The 18,329-nt window shown below is 44.3% G+C and overlaps 1 protein-coding gene across 3 annotated transcripts in view; it reads left to right on the top strand.

Annotated features, from left to right (window-relative positions):
- The first annotated feature begins 423 nt into the window (after window positions 1-423).
- Window positions 424-18,329, top strand: part of LOC118399876 (FYVE, RhoGEF and PH domain-containing protein 5-like) — a 50,575-nt gene continuing 32,669 nt past the window's right edge. For all 3 annotated transcript variants that reach the window (XM_052473555.1, XM_052473557.1, XM_052473556.1), the window contains exons 1-4: window positions 424-719; window positions 4,762-7,531; window positions 16,886-17,042; window positions 17,160-17,218. In XM_052473555.1, the coding sequence (XP_052329515.1) occupies window positions 710-719; window positions 4,762-7,531; window positions 16,886-17,042; window positions 17,160-17,218 (2,996 nt within the window). In that variant the 5' untranslated portion in view covers window positions 424-709. The remainder of the gene's footprint in view (window positions 720-4,761; window positions 7,532-16,885; window positions 17,043-17,159; window positions 17,219-18,329) is intronic.

An 18,329-nucleotide genomic window follows, 5' to 3' on the forward strand; every position in this document is an offset into this window, starting at 1 on the left:
AAGAAAACCATCCATTTTCAACACACAAAACGTTAATCAGCTTGGATAACATGAAATCCATCAGTTGTTTCTATATCATGCATGTTGTCAATTCCAGTTTGTCAATGCATTTAACATAGGCTATCTGTCTGATGAGGGCCAAAAGGCAATGCATTCTGGGTCAACGAGTCTTACAATGTCCTTGGGTTACAGTAGCCTACCCATATTGGCAATTGGAATGTAAAAATAAAAGATACTCATTGTGTATGTATTTTCATGCAATGGCCATATGCTTTTCTATTTCAATTAACCGCCCTCATCAGTAGGCTACTCAATTTAAATAATAAGTTCAACTTTTCCACCTCTATGTGTGTTGTTTTAAGGGCAAGTCAGTCCCTGACAGGGAAAAAGGCGCTTCCTCCTCAGGAAACGCCAGGGGAGCACCTCCCGCGCTCAGCTCCCAACGCCAAACCCTCGTGCATCAATTTAGTCGCGCCTCTCGCCACATACAATGCGCGCTTCACCAGGCGAGGACCACAACAGCTGGAAAGTAACTTGACGAAATAAAAACGACATAAGAAAACTAAAGTTATTATTTGACCTTGCTTGTCTTTGAATAGCTTGCTTTCTGTTTCTTGGGATACGTGTTGTTGTATGGAATGTTGTTGCTTTCTCACAAGGATTGATAAATGATAAACGGTTCGGATGTTCGCGCGGATGGTTCACGAAAATGAACACAGGTAAGATCTCTTTAATTTGGACAAATGTACAAATCATATAGGTCTAGACAACGTTTTGGTCAGTTCATAATAAAACGCGGATTGTCTGATTTGTTTTGTCCCTATAAAAAAAGAGTGTGTCCTACCCATTACAAAAATGGGAAAGGGATTGCGTGTGGAGGTAGGGAGACATACTTCCCACTAAGCATGGACCAACGCCAACGTCTGTCATTTTTTGGTGCGGCCTTGATTTCAAGTAGATTTTTGGTCGTGTCCCCCCCAAAAATCGGGAACATTCATAGACGTCTGAGTGGTGTAACCATTTAACCCTTGTGCTTCGCCGGAGAAAAAAAACCATGTCCATTGTGGTATGGGTTAGATTCACCTGCACAGTTTAAACACACTCAAGACAGTCAAAGAATCATGTAAAAACAGCCGAAACGATATTTTGTCTTGTCAGACCTTTCGGAAAGAAGAAATACACGAACATTTGATTTCAAAAACTATATTTAAGAACGATTTGTTTACATTTTTGAGTGTCTGTGTCAGAGATCTGCTGCTCTCACACTGAGAAAGAGAAGCTTGGGAAAGCTCCTTTTCACCCAAACATAATTATAAACGTGCAACCAGAACCAGTCAAAACAAAATACATCAAAGACGTGTTTATTTTGGACCTGTGCAAATACCTATACACATGAAAGTCCCCAGGTCAAAATGACCCACATCATGTTTGTATACAAAATCTACACATCAGTGTGTCCACATTTTGAAGTTAAGTTCATGACCCTAAATGAGGAAAAGTTATTTAATTTCATGGAGATAAAGAGAGGTTAACTAGTAACTCAACAGTGGAAATGGGTCAAATTGAACCGCAACATAATAGGAGGGTTAACAAACCAAACATTGAAATACTGTAGAAACCCAAACTGGTCTGTGCATCAATACCTGTATATAGTAAAATACAGTATACCGCCAAGCTCCAGTATTGTACAGTATAATATATTGTACCCTACTTTACTCAACTCTACTAAACTGTACTGCACTATACTATCTACTATACTGAATTAATCTGTACTTTCCTGTACTCTACTTTACTCTACTCTACACTACTCTCTGAATAAAACTACTGTGCTCTACTATACTGTACTGTATAAACTTGTAAAACATAGCCTAGATGTCTATGATTCGCTCAGATCTGGTCTGGTTTGGGCCAACCAAATTGTGTACTTGTTTGGGGGCGGAGCTCATTAGAATAGCACCCAACATGCTGTGCACGGTTTTGTTTCACATTTTGGTAATTTAGCAGACCTACAGTCAGTGCATTCAACTAATGTAGATAAACAACAACATATCACAGTCATAGCAAGAAATAAATCTCATTGTAGCTGAAGTTGTCTGTTGGTTTATTCTGTAAATTGGACTACTTTAAGTATCATTGCTGCCAGATTTAACACTTTTGAAAAAGCTAACATAAGTGCATGTGACAGATGGGAGCAATAATACATATTCTATGTTGCAATCTTCAGTTTGTCCCACTTTCCTAGATAAAATAGTTAACTTAGATAACTTAGATAAATTAGCTAACTTCATTGAGAATTAATGTGCTGTTGATATTTGGCCATAGAATCAATAACCAAAATTCTTAAAAATACCTATTTTCAATTTCCATAAAATACGTTATTTCAATGTCTGTAATGACATCTTTTCAACATGATTTTAACATCCGGAAAGTATGTTTTTTCAACATCCAGAAAATAACTATTTTAAACATCTTTTGGAAGTCTTCTCAACATTATTTTGCTTACTGATTTGTGCAGACTACAATAATTGGTGGAAGTTGACAAGACCTGGGATCATAATGCTACAGACTGGGATAGCCTATAGCCATTGGTGGCAAGCCTAATAGAGAGCAAATTGTTGCTTAGATATAGAATTGATCATGCAATTCCAATCATATTATTTCAACCATTGAAGTCCCAAGTGTGAAACAGTCACTAGGTCTGTAGTGTATATTTGAGACTGTGAAAACTACAATGCAGTAGTTATCTGTGATGTAGTGTTTAGGGAAATTGCTGTTGATAGTCTAAATATAAGCTACATGACCAAAAGTATGTGGACATCTGCTCGTCAAACATCTCATTCCAAAATCATGGACATTAATATGAAGTTGGTCCCCCCTTTGCTGCTATAACAGCCTACACTTTTCTGGAAGGCATTCCACTAGATGTTTGAACATTGCTGCGGGGACTTGCTTCCATTCCACCACAAGAGCATTAGTGAGGTTGGCCACTGATGTTGGGCAATTAGGCTTGGCTCGCAGTCGGTGTTCCAATTCAACCCAAAGGTGTTCGATGGGGTTGAGGTCAGGTCTCTGTGCAGGCCAGTCAAGTTCTTCCACACCGATCTCGACAAACCATTTCTGTATGGACCTCGCTTTGTGCACGGGGGCATTGTCATGCTAAAACAAGAAAAGGCCTTCCCCAAACTGTTGCCACAATTTTGGAAGCACAGAATTGTTTAGAATGTATGCTGTAGCATTAAGAATTCCCTTCACTGGAACTAAGGGGACGAGCCCGAACCATGAAAAACAACCCCAGACCATTATTCCTCCTCCACCAAACTTGACAGTTGGTACTATGGATTCTGGCAGGTAGTGTTCTCCTGGCATCCGCCAAAACCAGATTTGTGCGTCGGACTGACAGATGCTGAAGTGTGATGCATCACTCCAGAGAACACGTTTCCACTGCTCCAGAGTCCAATGGCGGCGAGCTTCGCGTTGCGCATGTTGATCTTAGGCTTGTATGCGGCTGTTCGGCCATGGAAACCCATTTCATGAAGCTCCTGACGGACAGTTATTGTGCTGACTTTGCTTCCAGAGGCAGTTTGGAACTCGGTGGTGAGTGTTCCAACCGAGGACAGATCATTTTTATGCGCTATGTGCTTCAGTGCTCAGCGGCCACGTTCTATGAGCTTCTGTGGCCTACCACCTTGCGGCTGAGCCGTTGTTGCTCATAGATGTTTCCACTTCACAATAAAAGCACTTACAGTTGACCGGGCCGCTCTAGTAGAGCAGAAATGTTACAAACAGAGTTGTTGGAAAGGTGGAATACTATGACTGTGCCACGTTGAAAGTCACTGAGCTCTTCAGTATGGGCCATTCCTACTGTCAATGTTTGTCTATGGAGTTTGCATGGCTGTGTGCCCGATTTTATCCACCTGTCGGCAACATTGTGGCTCAAATAGCCAAATCCCATAATTTGAAGGGGTGTCAACATACTTTTGTATATATAGTGTATATCTAATATATCTAGTATAATATGCATTTCTAAACACATGAGTGATGAGGATTTTATTGACACCAGATATTCTTTTGATAATGCCATTATGGATTTATGACAAGGTTGTCAATGATATTAGACCAATTAGTGAAAAGAATATCAGAATTGGGCTATGATGCACAGCCTATGATGCATGTCACATTGCAACTTTATGGAGAATCTGATTGGTTCTTCATGGTCCAGCTAGGGGTGCTGTTTTCCTCAAGGGATGGAGATCATGTAGTTGATTGGTCTGTTGAGGTCATGTTTGACCAGTTGTGCTGTCATGTGTTATCTTTTGTTGTTTTGTCCTTTGATACTCACACCTTCAAAAGAGCAGAAACAGTCTGAGAGGGGCTTCTCTCCAGTGAATCGCAGGAAGTGACTTGGGGGAAATCCTTTAATAAATCCTTTCGTGTTGTAACTTTTGTCCCTCTAAGAAAAGTGTCCACTTGCAATACCCTTCCCAGGTTCCCTATCTGTTTGAAGGCTATCATGGCACAAAGATAGTTAGAAATAACTTAGGCAATGCTTTTCATAATGATATGAGCTAGTATAATGAAAGTTGTTTTAAAGATAGCCTACAGTATTTAAATCTCTTCTGACGCTATATGCATTGTTCCTTGAACTCCTAGTTAATAGTTTTTTTGTGCAGATCGCTAACCTCACGATTCCTCCCCTGTATGTTTTGAATATTACATTTCTGATTGAAGTCACTAATGATGATCTCTTTTGTTTTTTTCCAGATTTTAAGAAGCCTCCTCTTGCTCCTAAACCAAAGCTTGTGAGTCACCTCTCCTTCAAGCTGCCATCCCCACTCATGTCCCGGCCCTGTTCCTCAGCCAGGGGCCCCAAACCTCCCATTGCCCCCAAACCCAAAGTACCACATGACCTTGAGGGGCGTGACTCTTCCCTGTTCTCCAACAACAGCCAGGAGGGGTGCGCCAACAGGGACCTGCTGCCCTCAGACGAGGAGCTGGACCAGGAGAACGAGCCAGAGGACTCTCTAAGTGGAGGGGAGGGGCTAGAGGAGGAGCCAGTGGAACCTCAGTATTCTTCAGACACTCTCAGTTCAGGGGTCAACGAGAATGGGTATGAAGAGCAGAGGGAACAGGAGGAAAAGATGATGCAGGAGGAAGAGGAGGACTGGAGGTTAACTGACAGGGTTCAAACAGAGGAGGTGGATTCTTTGGAAATGCTGACGGTCAGTAATACTGGATTCACAATTGACTCAGAGGACACGGTGGAGATGATCGATTCGTACATCAATGATGACATCGACGCTGAGGGCAGCTATGCAGGCGAGGCGCTGGCCGACAAAGATGGCCTCTCAGTGTGCGACCTCTCCATAACCAGCATTGAGGAGGAGGAGTCAGCATGCTACCCCTGTGAAACTGGGCCTGGGAAAGAGGAGAGGGATGTAGAGGAGGAGAGGGAGCAGGAGGTGGAGTCCCGAAGAGAGGAAGAAAAAGAAGCAGCTGATAGCACAGCAGACGAAGTAACAGAATCTCTTTCTGAGCAACCCATAGCTCTCATCAAAGACAACAAAGATACCCAAGAGCCTTCATCCTTCAAGGAGGATGAGGAGGAAGCAGAGGAATCCTTACCTAACTCTGGTAGTCCTCACAATGTCCTACAGGAGGACGATGGAAATAATGTAACTGGTCCCTCAAATGAGAGAGTAGAAAGGTACCAACCATTTTCCATCATTGACGAAGACCCCATAACTATTCAGTACAAAATGGAAGGAGGTGAGTGCCAACTAAGCCACCATAAAGCAAATCAACTCTTTGAGACAGAGGACGAAGCAGCTGACCCCAGCCTGGAGCCTTATTACATCTCAACTGAGGACATTGTGAACCCAGAGCAGAGCCCCACAGAGGGCAAAGTTCACGGATTGGCAGAGAGTGAGAGCACTCCGGAGGAATCTTCACTGGCCACCACAGAGACCATGGAACCCAGTGAGTATTCAGCCATAGGTGACAATGACTCGCTGTGTGATGACTCTGACGACATGGGGAAGATTGAGTGTGTTTCCTCTGAGGACTACGTTGAGATAGATGACGATGATAATGATGACAGGGAGAACATGACAGGTTCATGTCAGAGAAGGATGCCTGAATTCCAGACGGTGGAGGCTTTCTTTAACCAGAGTAACAACCAGCCCCGTTTCAGGCTGCTGTCCATCTCTGTGCCAGCGGACACAGAGACCTCCCAGGTCTTGTTGTTCTCTGACAGCCAGCTGCGCTCCACAGATGACTGTGATGTGTTCAGGGATGAGGAGGACCTAGAGGGCCACATCATTCCCTACCTGGATGAGACAACAGACACAGAAGAGAACCTCAGTGATGAGCATGTCTACGAAGAGGCCGGCCTGGACTCTGAGGGGGAGAATTTCCTGCCTTTTGACAGGAAGTCCATTGTCACCAGGTCCCGGTCACTGTCGGGGAAAGTGCCTGGTTATGTACCTGAGACGGTCCCTGAGGAGGCGGGCTCAGAGTTCCATGTTCAGAACTACTGCGAGGTGGGATTGGACCGGATGGGACCCGCATTGAGGAGCAGCCCCATGTTAAACTCAACCCAGGCCAAGAGCTCATCCAAACCACATCGCTTTCTCCTGTACCCCCGCTCCTTCTCCATGAAGGGACGTGACCTGCCCCTAAGTGTGTACAGGGAGGGCCAGGGTTCCCCGGGGGAGAGGAGGGAGGACAGCCTCTCTCTGCCGTGTGTCACGGGCTCTTCTGGAAGCTTCTCCCAGCGAAGCCCCCTGCCCTCCAGCGGCCTGTCCACCCCTACATCAATGGTGGACATCCCTCCTCCCTTCGAGCTGGCCTACATCACCAAGAAGCCCATCACCAAAAGTTCTCCGTCCCTGTTCATCGAGGGAGACTCCCCAGACAGGCAGAAGAAGAAGAAGAAGTCCTCCTTCAAGCGCTTCCTGATGTTGAAATTCAGGAGAAAGACGGAGAGCAAGCTGCTGGTGGATGTCAACGTGTCCTCCTCCAGGTCCTCCTCTGAGTCCAGCCACCACGGCCCTGCCAGGGTCCTTGATTCAGACAGGCGCAGCACAGGCAGCTCCCCGCAGCTCAAGTCCTGGACAGTCAGTAAGCCCCAGCGCTCTCCAGAGTCCCCATCCACCTTTCTGTTCTATAAGGACGGGAAAAGAAAAAGGGGTTCTGTGGCTTTCCTCAACCGCAGCGTGGCCCGGGTAGAGTCCTTCGAGGATCGCACTCTCGCCCCCTTCACCCCCCTCCCCCTGACTAAACCCCGCTCCATCTCCTTCCCCAACGCTGACACATCAGACTACGAGAATATCCCCGCCCAGACTCTCAACTCCGACTATGAGAACATCCAGATCCCCTCTCGGAGGCCTGTACGACCGGGGACCTTTGCAGAGTTTTTTGATCATCCGAGTCGGGCGCTGTCTTCTGCCAATGACACCGATGGTTATGTGGATATGAGTAGCTTCCCTGGGTATGAGAGAAATGCTCAATCGTCTGAGCAGGAGCCTGAAAGGTATGGGGACATTTTTGTTTATACCTTGAGCTTCACTACTGACTTGGATTTTAAGTTGTATAGTTTGGCCTTGTGTGTTATTGGTGTGTGTATGCATGTGTGTGTGCAAAATTTTAAACTTGTAGTTCTGACTTGATTTTCCCTTAGGAAACATGTATCAACCTCTGCAAAAATGTCCATTAATTATTATCCACATAATAATTCACATGTATTGCTTTAGTAAACTGGCTCAAATTAAGATTCCACATCTGTAGGAGTGAATAACAACGGACATAACAATTCATTTGGGCAGTTCATCGTTTTTCTGCCTTGGATGGCTACCTAAGGGATACGGTAGGGGAGAGTGGGGTAAATTGAGCCAAATGGGTAGTTTGGGCCACCCTTGTTTGTTGGAAACCCTACACACTATGTATCATTTGACCAAATATTTTGGAAGAGGTCATCATTTCATGTAGTCTGTGAAGGAGGAAACCACATGGAAAAAGTGGTAAGCAAGTTCGGTAAAAAAAAAGAAGATTTTCACCAAGTCAAATTAATCTATTGTGTTGAGGTTACACGATGCTTGTGTCTAAACCTAGCTCCAACTGCTCTGTTGGAGCTACTGTAGGAACAAAAGCATTTCGCTACACCCGCAATAACATCTGCTAAATATGTGTATGTGACCAAAAACATTTGATTTGATCATTTTAATATTGTTCTATACATCACTCTTTAAGCTTCAATATGAGGTCCTAAACTTAGCATGGGCTAATATGGTAAACATTCTTTGCCTTGAGGTAAGTTGAGCCAATGGTTGAGCCAATAGCAAGTTGAGAAAATTGAAGTGTTTTCTTCGCAGGCGTAATATGCAAGGCTTTATCGCTGGGATATGAGGTAACAATAGAGCCTGGCCTATGTTAAAAGTGTTTGAAAAAAGTACAAAGTATTTCTTAGATGTTAAAATATGCTTAAAATGATTATAAGACAAAAAAGCGATTGTGATTGTGTTGAATTGTATTTGGGAAATCAAGATGGACATGGTTTAAAAGGTAGTGGTAATATTTTGTTCGGTACAGAAATTTGTAGGCGGCTTAACTTACCCTGTACCGCTGCTTAACTTACCCTGTACCGCTGCTTAACTTACCCTGTACCGCTGCTTAACTTACCATGTACCGCGGCTTAACTTACCCTGTACCGCTGCTTAACTTACCCTGTACCGCTGCTTAACTTACCCTGTACCGCTGCTTAACTTACCCTGTACCGCTGCTTAACTTACCATGTACCGCGGCTTAACTTACCCTGTACCGCTGCTTAACTTACCCTGTACCGCTGCTTAACTTACCCTGTACCGCTGCTTAACTTACCCTGTACCGCTGCTTAACTTACCCTGTACCGCTGCTTAACTTACCCTGTACCGCTGCTTAACTTACCCTGTACCGCTGCTTAACTTACCCTGTACCATTGCTTAACTTACCATGTACCGCTGCTTAACTTACCCTGTACCGCTGCTTAACTTACCCTGTACCGCTGCTTAACTTACCCTGTACCGCTGCTTAACTTACCCTGTACCGCTGCTTAACTTACCCTGTACCGCTGCTTAACTTACCCTGTACCGCTGCTTAACTTACCCTGTACCGCTGCTTAACTTACCCTGTACCGCTGCTTAACTTACCATGTACCGCTGCTTAACTTACCCTGTACCGCTGCTTAACTTACCCTGTACCGCTGCTTAACTTACCCTGTACCGCTGCTTAACTTACCATGTACCGCTGCTTAACTTACCATGTACCGCGGCTTAACTTACCATGTACCGCTGCTTAACTTACCATGTACCGCTGCTTAACTTACCATGTACCGCTGCTTAACTTACCATGTACCGCTGCTTAACTTACCATGTACCGCTGCTTAACTTACCCTGTACCGCTGCTTAACTTACCCTGTACCGCTGCTTAACTTACCCTGTACCGCTGCTTAGCTTACCCTGTACCGCGGCTTAACTTACCCTGTACCGCTGCCTAACTTACCCTGTACCGCGGCTTAACTTATCCTGTACCGCTGCCTAACTTACCCTGTACCGCGGCTTAACTTATCCTGTACCGCTGCCTAACTTACCCTGTACCGCTGCTTAACTTACCCTGTACCGCTGCTTAACTTACCCTGTACCGCTGCTTAACTTACCCTGTACCGCTGCTTAACTTACCCTGTACCGCTGCTTAACTTACCCTATACCGCTGCTTAACTTACCATGTACCGCTGCTTAACTTACCCTATACCGCTGCTTAACTTACCCTGTACCGCTGCTTAACTTACCCTGTACCGCTGCTTAACTTACCCTGTACCTCTGCCTAACTTACCCTGTACCGCTGCTTAACTTACCCTGTACCGTTGCTTAACTTACCCCATACCCTTTTTTTGGACAAGCTATGTTTTCAAAACAGTAATGTTTACTTGAATTCTGATTATTTCCAGGGATACACAACATCCTGAAATATATGTAGGTATATTTGTTAGAAAGATTACTATATTTCTTTTGACGGAGTGATGCTGAATGAAATGATCTTTTCAACTTACCCAACTCTCCCCTACCTACGAGTCCCATGGTTTGGTGGGGCTGGACAGTGGACAAGGGATTCTGTTTTGTTGGACAAGCTGAATCCATAGTGAAGTGAACTGTGTGAAATGCAGAGTATTCTCCTATTATGGTTTTTGCGGGGATGATCTCCAGTGCTGGGCTGAGATTACCCCCCTGCACCCCCACAGTACTGCACCCTTATTATACAGACCACCCCAGATGATTAATTGTCAGAGCATTTTGGAGTCATCCCTCTTCCCTCCAGCCAATCAGAAACAGGATTGGGAGATGCAATCTCAGTATTCTGTGTGCTCTATGATGTGTTGCCCTCAGCATAGTAGCCACGTTTATTATTCTGGAGGTGCATGGGAGGTAATCATAAGGGTGTGTTGATACACAGGAATCTGGGAATCCTCTGAATTGGTGATGCTGTTGCATGTTGTTGCATCATCAGCATCCAAATGATGTTCAGTTCACATTAAAATTATACATTGGCACTAAGACATTTGCAATGAAATTGTTTGCAAATAAAGGGTCAGAGATCCACTGCCTGTACCAACCACACGTCTTACTGTATTTTACTCTAACATTTGAACTGATATGGGTTTAGACTGCACATGTTGACTGTCTTTATTGTGCATAGCAGACTATTTGGCTGTTGATCAGTTTGTAATGGTCAGAAGGATCAGACTGTAGTTTCTGCAGAAGGTTGGTCAGCAGTGGTCCGGGGCTCTGTCTGTAGGTGGTGGGTGGAGGTTGGTCAGCAGTGGTCCGGGGCTCTGTCTGTAGGTGGTGGGTGGAGGTTGGTCAGCAGTGGTCCGGGGCTCTGTGTGTAGGTGTTGGGTGGAGGTTGGTCAGCAGTGGTCCGGGGCTCTGTCTGTAGGTGGTGGGTGGAGGTTGGTCAGCAGTGGTCCGGGGCTCTGTGTGTAGGTGTTGGGTGGAGGTTGGTCAGCAGTGGTCCGGGGCTCTGTCTGTAGGTGGTGGGTGGAGGTTGGTCAGCAGTGGTCCGGGGCTCTGTGTGTAGGTGTTGGGTGGAGGTTGGTCAGCAGTGGTCCGGGGCTCTGTGTGTAGGTGGTGGGTGGAGGTTGGTCAGCAGTGGTCCGGGGCTCTGTGTGTAGGTGGTGGGTGGAGGTTGGTCAGCAGTGGTCCGGGGCTCTGTCTGTAGGTGGTGGGTGGAGGTTGGTCAGCAGTGGTCCGGGGCTCTGTGTGTAGGTGTTGGGTGGAGGTTGGTCAGCAGTGGTCCGGGGCTCTGTCTGTAGGTGGTGGGTGGAGGTTGGTCAGCAGTGGTCCGGGGCTCTGTGTGTAGGTGTTGGGTGGAGGTTGGTCAGCAGTGGTCCGGGGCTCTGTCTGTAGGTGGTGGGTGGAGGTTGGTCAGCAGTGCTCAGGGGTTCTTTTTGTAGGCTAGGTGTTGGCTGGAGGAAGGCCTGGGTGTGGAACCTGTGAGGTCATTGTCAGGTCATCCGTGGGAGGAATCGTACTGCCTTTGAGCACCCACTTCCCTATTTATGCAAAATGCCAGACAAGAGAGAGGGTGGAGGACTTTACAGGGCTTACAGTACATACAGTACTGTACCTCAACTGGCGTGCACTAAGTTGAGATGTAACAGTAGGGTGACCTAACACCTCCAGTAGCCTTGGTGCCAGTCTGCTTAAGCTAATATGTGGTTGTCTTGAGTTGTTTGTGGTGTTTAATGCAGAAACAGTCCAGCACCATGTTACACCTCTTGTGATAGCATTAACAGCACAGCACTGAACATGATTTGTACCCCAGTCTTCTATACATGTATTTTCACTATTTTAGCCACTGTAGAATACTTACTATCCAATAAACCAAATCCTTCAGTATATTTAAGGTCATTGAGCAGTGTCCACTTACCCTCCCACTATCAGAAGAAGGAACAAATAGGCTCACAAAGAGCCTGGGGAAGCGGGTAAGAATAATTGTTTAACTCCTTTTGTAATTTGCCACTGTAGATTTAGCCTTCGGCTGTCCTAAAACAGCATAGCACAAATTCTGCAGAGACTGGGATGCTATTGCCTTGTGTTGCCAGAGTGCGGAAGTTGTAACATGCTGAGATTAAGAAGTGGTTTTGGTGGGAAATGATTTTGAATTTGAAAACTGAGAACTGACTCAATGGTCCGATTTGGTCCACAGCTCTAGCATTAACTGGGAAGGTTTTCATCTGCTATATACAGTACCAGTCAAAAGTTTGGATACACCTACTCATTCAAGAGTTTTTCTTTATTTTTACTATTTTCTACAAATAATTAAAATATATATAAATAAATACATTTTCTACCTATAAATAATAGTTAAGACATCACACGGTGAAATAACACATATGGAATTAAGTAGTAACCAAATAAAAGTTGAACAAATCTAAATATATTTTATATTTGAGATTCTTCAAAGTAGCCACCCTTTGCCTTAATGACAGCTTTGCACACTCTTGGAATTCTCTCAACCAGCTTCACCTGGAATGCTTTTCCAACAGTCTTGAATGAGTTCCCACATATGCTGAGCACTTGTTGGCTGCTTTTCCTTCACTCTGCAGTCCAACTCATCCCAAACTATCTCAACTGAGTTGAGGTTGGGTGATTGTGGAGGCCAGATCATCTGATACAGCACTTCATCACTCTCCTTCTTGGTCAAATAGCCCCTACACAGTCTAGAGGTGTGTTGGGTCATTGTCCTGTTGAAAAACAAATGATAGTCCCACTAAGCTCAAACCAGATGGGATGGCGTATCGCTGCAGAATGCTGTGGCAGCCATGCTGGTTAAGTGTGCCTTGAATTCTAAATAAATCACTGACAGTGTCAGCAGAAAAGCACCATCACACCTCCTCCTCCATGCTTCACCATGGGAACTACACATGCAGTGATCATCCGTTCACCTACTCCGAGTCTTACAAAGATACAGCAGTTGGAACCAAAAATCTCAAATTTGGACTCATCAGACCAAAGGACAGAATTCCACCGGTCTAATGTCCATTACTCATGTTTCTTGTCCCAAGCAGGTCTCTTCTTCTTCTTGGTGTCCTTTATTAGTGGTTTCTTTGCAGAACTTTGACCACGAAGGCCTGATTCACACAGTCTCCTCTGAACAGTTAATATTGAGATGTATCTGTTAAATTAACTCTGTGAAGCATTTATTTGGGCTGTAACTCTAATGAACTTATCCTCTGCAGCAGAGGTAACTCTGGGTCTTCCTTTCCTGTGGCGGTCCTCATGAGAGCCCGTTTCATCAAAGTTCTTGAAATGTTCCGTATTGACTGACCTTCATGTCTTAAAGTAATGATGGACTGTTGTTTCTCTTTCTTATTTGAGCTATTCTTGCCATAATATGGACTTGGTCTTTTACACACTGCACGCTGAAATAGGAATTGTCTAATGTACATTTCAGTGGTGTTAAACCCATTGGAGCATGCAGTGAAGCACAGCATTCACACTGTCACAGCAATAAGAAGCACCGGGGTCTGCCACGCTGCTAACTCACGGATGTGTTGTCATTAGAGCATTAGCGCACTCTCCCCACTGAGCCTCAATCATTACCTTATCCACCCAGGCTCCCAGCAGAAGTGCATCTGTCAGCATGTACCATCCTATCCCATGGCCTGGGTATGGCTGTGTCGTTGGAGGCACTATAGAAGGTTTATTGGTCTCTACCCACGCTGAATCTATTGTCTATCTATTGTTATAATTTCACATTCATGCTATCCATACTTCTGATGGTCCTCCACATACTGTAGCTTTGCTATTATTACAGCAGTATTTTAACATGGAGGCATATAAAGTCAACTCAGACGGTTGAGTGCAATTCATTTGCGTCATATATCTCACAGATAAAGCTTTATGGAGAGAGGAGAGTAGGACTGCTCTAACTAAGAGACAAATTATGTGGAGGAAACTGAAATGCACTGTGTACAAAACAGTAGGAACACACTCCTAATATTGAGTTGCACCCCATTTTGCCCTCAGAACAGCCTCAATTCGTAGAGGCACAGGGAGTTCCACAGGGATGCTGGCCCATGTTGACTCCAATGCTTCCCACAGTTGTGTCAAGTTGGCTGGATGTCCTCTGGGTAGTGGACCATTCTTGATGCACACAGGAAACTGTTGTGTGAAAAACTCAGCAGTGTTGCAGTTCTTGACACACTAAAACCGGTGCCCTGGCACCTACTCCCATAACCCGTTACATTTACATTTACATTTACATTTAAGTCATTTAGCAGACGCTCTTATCCAGAGCGACTTACAAATTGGTGCATACACCTTACGACATCCAGTGGAACAGCCACTTGCATCTAAATCTTTTTTTTTTTTTTTGGGGGGGTGAGAAGGATTACTTACCCTTACTTACCCTATCCTAGGTATTCCTTGAAGAGGTTCCAAGGCACTTTAATATTTTGTCTTGCTCATTCACCCTCGCAATGGCACACATGCACTATCCACGTCTCATTTGTCTAATGTTGAAATATCCTTCTTTAAAGTGGATTTAACAGGTGACATCAATAAGGGATCATAGCTTTCACCTGGATTCACCTGGTCAGTCTATGTCATGGAAAGAGCAGGTTTTCCTAATGTTTTGTGCACTCAGTGTATTGAAACAACTTTATAGACTTTATAACAATGAAAAAGCTGCATGAAGATAAGAGTTCATGTTGTGGTCTGTAGATAAAGACATTAATTATTGAAACGGCATACATACATACAGTGCGTTGGAGTGAGCAGATAGAATCTTGAAACATTACTCTAACATCGTCATTGTTCTCTTCCTGAACAAATGGTTTTTAATTTGTTTCTCTAAGAGCCTTTGAGTTATTATGAGCCATTCATCAACTGGCGACACCGTGGCCTATGAGAGATCACTCTGGGGTTGATTAATCCTCCTTTCCATTGATCTGACATGTTCCTCTTCATTTCCTATAAAGACGCGTTACCAGATCTCTCTGTGTTGGTTTGGAAATGGACACCAGCTGAAGACAAGCTGTGTCTCACTCTGTCTCCGGACTTCATATTAATCTGAAGAATGTTTGTTTTATAATATTTTATCTGACTAACAATTAGTTTTGTCTTTTATGGATTTGATCCACTGTCCATCCGATGAATTCCAGTTTCATAATGCCTCCCTGTAATTGTCCTTTGGTTTAGCAATATCTTTGATGAGTTCACTACTGCCTCTCTCTCTCTCTCTCTCTCTCTCTCTCTCTCTCTCTCTCTCTCTCTCTCTCTCTCTCTCTCTCTCTCTCTCTCTCTCTCTCTCTCTCTCTCCCTCACTCCATCTGCCAGATTTCAGTTTACCAAACAAAAAAAGTTATGGTATTGCACTGTGTGTGTGTGAGAGAACTATAGAAATGATACATTTGTCACATCAATATTAGTATTATTTGTATTATTATTAATCAATACAGTAATATGACATCTTTATATAAAAATTGACTCTTATCCAGAGCGACTTAGTGCATTCATCTTAAGATGGCTGGATGGGACATATCACGGTCAAATATACAGGATACAAGCATTCCATTCCAGCAAAACAATGGATATACACGGAGTGTATAAAATATTAAGAACACCTTTCTAATGTTGAGTTGCACCCCCCTTTTACCCTCAATTCCTCGGGGCATGGACTCTACAAGGTGTCCAAAGCGTTCCACAGAGATGCTGGTCTATGTTGACTACAATGCTTCCCATAGTTATTTCAAGTTGGCTGGATGTCCTTTGGGTGGTGGACCATTCTTTGACATTTAAAAAAAACGTGTACCCCTTTTTCTCCCCAATTTCATTATATCCAATTGGTGCTTACAGTCTTGTCCCATCGCTGCAACTCCCATACGGACTCAGGAGAGGCGAAGGTCCTCCGAAACATGACCCTGTCAAACCGCACTGCTTCCTGACACACTGCACGCTGAACCAGGAAGCCAGCTGCACCAATGTGTCAGAGGAAACACTGTACAACTGGCGACCAAAATCAGTGTGCAGGCGCCCGGCCAGTCACAGGAGTCGCTGGAGTGCGATGGGATTAGGGAATCCCAGCCGGCCAAACCCTACCCTGCGCCACCTTATGGGTCTCCCGTACATGGCCGGCTGTTCACAGCCCGGGATCGTACCTGGATCTGTAGTGATGCAGTGCCTTTAGACCACTGCACCACTCTGGAGGCCCCACATTAGAAACTGTTGAGCATGAAAAAACCCAGCAGTGTTGCAGTTCTTGAAACACAGAAACCGGTGCACCTGGCACCTACTACCATAACCCGTTCAAAGTCACTTTGAACCCATCACCCATCTTTTGCCTTGCCATTGACCCTCTGAATGGCACACATACACAATCCATGTCTCAATTGTCTCAAGACTTAAAAATCCTTCTCTTCTTTAACCTGTCTCCTCCCTTCAGCTACACTGATTGAAGTGGATTTAACAAGTGACATCAATAAGGGATCATTGCTTTCACATGGATTCACCTGGTCAGTCTATGTCATTGAAAGATTAGGTGTTCATAATGTTTTGTACACTCAGTGTATAGCATTTTGCAAATAAAACACATTTCAATAAACATCTAAAATCTATTAATAAAAAATCTGAGAAGAGTAATATTTTACACACGTGATACCCATAATCAATCATTTCTAGCGAAAAAACTAAAATGTGTTTTGGAAATAAACTCTCATATGTTGATACGTATGTGTGTGTTTATTTGTTTGTCTGTGTGTGTGTGTTTGTTGACCTGTGTGTGTTTGTTGAACTGTGTGTGTGAAGTGTGAACTACAGTATACTGATACTCTGATTCGGTCCTGTCCATTCAGTGCCTATACAGAAGCCTACACCGTGTGCTCCCTAGCTGTTGGTCCCCCTGTTGGGTCATCGGGTGAGGCAAGGGGAGGGACAGCTGAGGAGGAGGACCAAGGACGCACCTCTGAGGAGGAGGAGGAGGGAGGAGAAGATAACACATATGGCAGACAGGTGAGACTTCAAAACCTTTGAAACGGCTTGAGTGTTAAAAAATAAGTGAAGATATTGCTATTGTATTATGTTTGCTATTAAACAGAGATTTGTTAGTGATAATGTTGTTCTTGACAGAGCGATGGTCGATCCAGAGCCTTCTACATTGCCAAAGAGCTGGTGGACACTGAGAGATTGTGAGTATCACATAGAACAGGTATTCCCAAGCTGGGGTACGCGCAATGCCGTAGGGGGTACGCCAAATAAAAATGTGATTCTCATTTTCTGCACATTTTCAAACAGTCCATTTATATTTTCCAACTGGGCTATACATTTGGGTGAGTTTTATTTCTTTCCTGAGTAGCCTCGTTTCACTGCCAAGAATAAAAATCAACCATCTAGTGTTCAGCGAAATAACAACACAATGTCAAATACAGGTAGCCTAGTCAAATAATCACTTTAACCGTTACTCTCTCGCGGGAATTCCACTAACGGTCCGTATGTAGCCAAACGTAGCTGCTGCTCATGTTGAAATCTGTACTGATGGCGCAAAAGCCATGATAGGGATACATAGCGGAATGGTAACGCGCGTGCAAGCAGTTGCTCCCGACGCCACCTGGGTACACTGCAGCATCCACTGAGAGGCTCTTGCTGCCAAAGGAATGCCTGACAGCTTGAAAGACGTTTTGGACACTGCAGTGAAAATGGTTAACTTCGTTAAAGCAAGGCCCCTGAACTCTTGTGTATTTTCTGCAATATGCAATGATATGGGCAGCGACCATGTAACGCTTTAACAACATACAGAAAAAAGTGCGCTGGTTATCATTGGCAAAGTATTGACATGTTTTTTTTTATTGAGAGACAAGCTTAAAGTTGTCTTTACTGACCATAATATTCACTTGTCTGACCGCTTGCATGATGACGAGTTTCTCACACGACTGGCCTATCTGGGTGCTGTTTTTTCTCACCTGAATGATCTGAATCTAGGATTACAGGGACTCTCCACAACTATAGTCAAAGTGCGGAACAAAATTGAGGCTATGATTAAGAATTTGTAGCTCTTCTCTGTCTGCATTAACAAGGACAACACATAGGTCTTTACATCATTGTATGATTTTTTTGTGTGCAAATGAACTCAAGCTTACGGACAATGTCAAATGTGATATATCGAAGCACCTAAGTGAGCTGGGTGCGCAATTACGCTTTTGTAAGGGTTTTCTGGTGAAAGAGAGGCGGACCAAAATGCAGCGTGGTGGTTATTCATGTTTTTAATAAAGACGACTATACATGAACAGACTATACAAAACA

This window comes from Oncorhynchus keta, chromosome 21, assembly GCF_023373465.1.
Source record: "Oncorhynchus keta strain PuntledgeMale-10-30-2019 chromosome 21, Oket_V2, whole genome shotgun sequence".
Taxonomy (NCBI): Eukaryota; Metazoa; Chordata; class Actinopteri; order Salmoniformes; family Salmonidae; genus Oncorhynchus; species Oncorhynchus keta.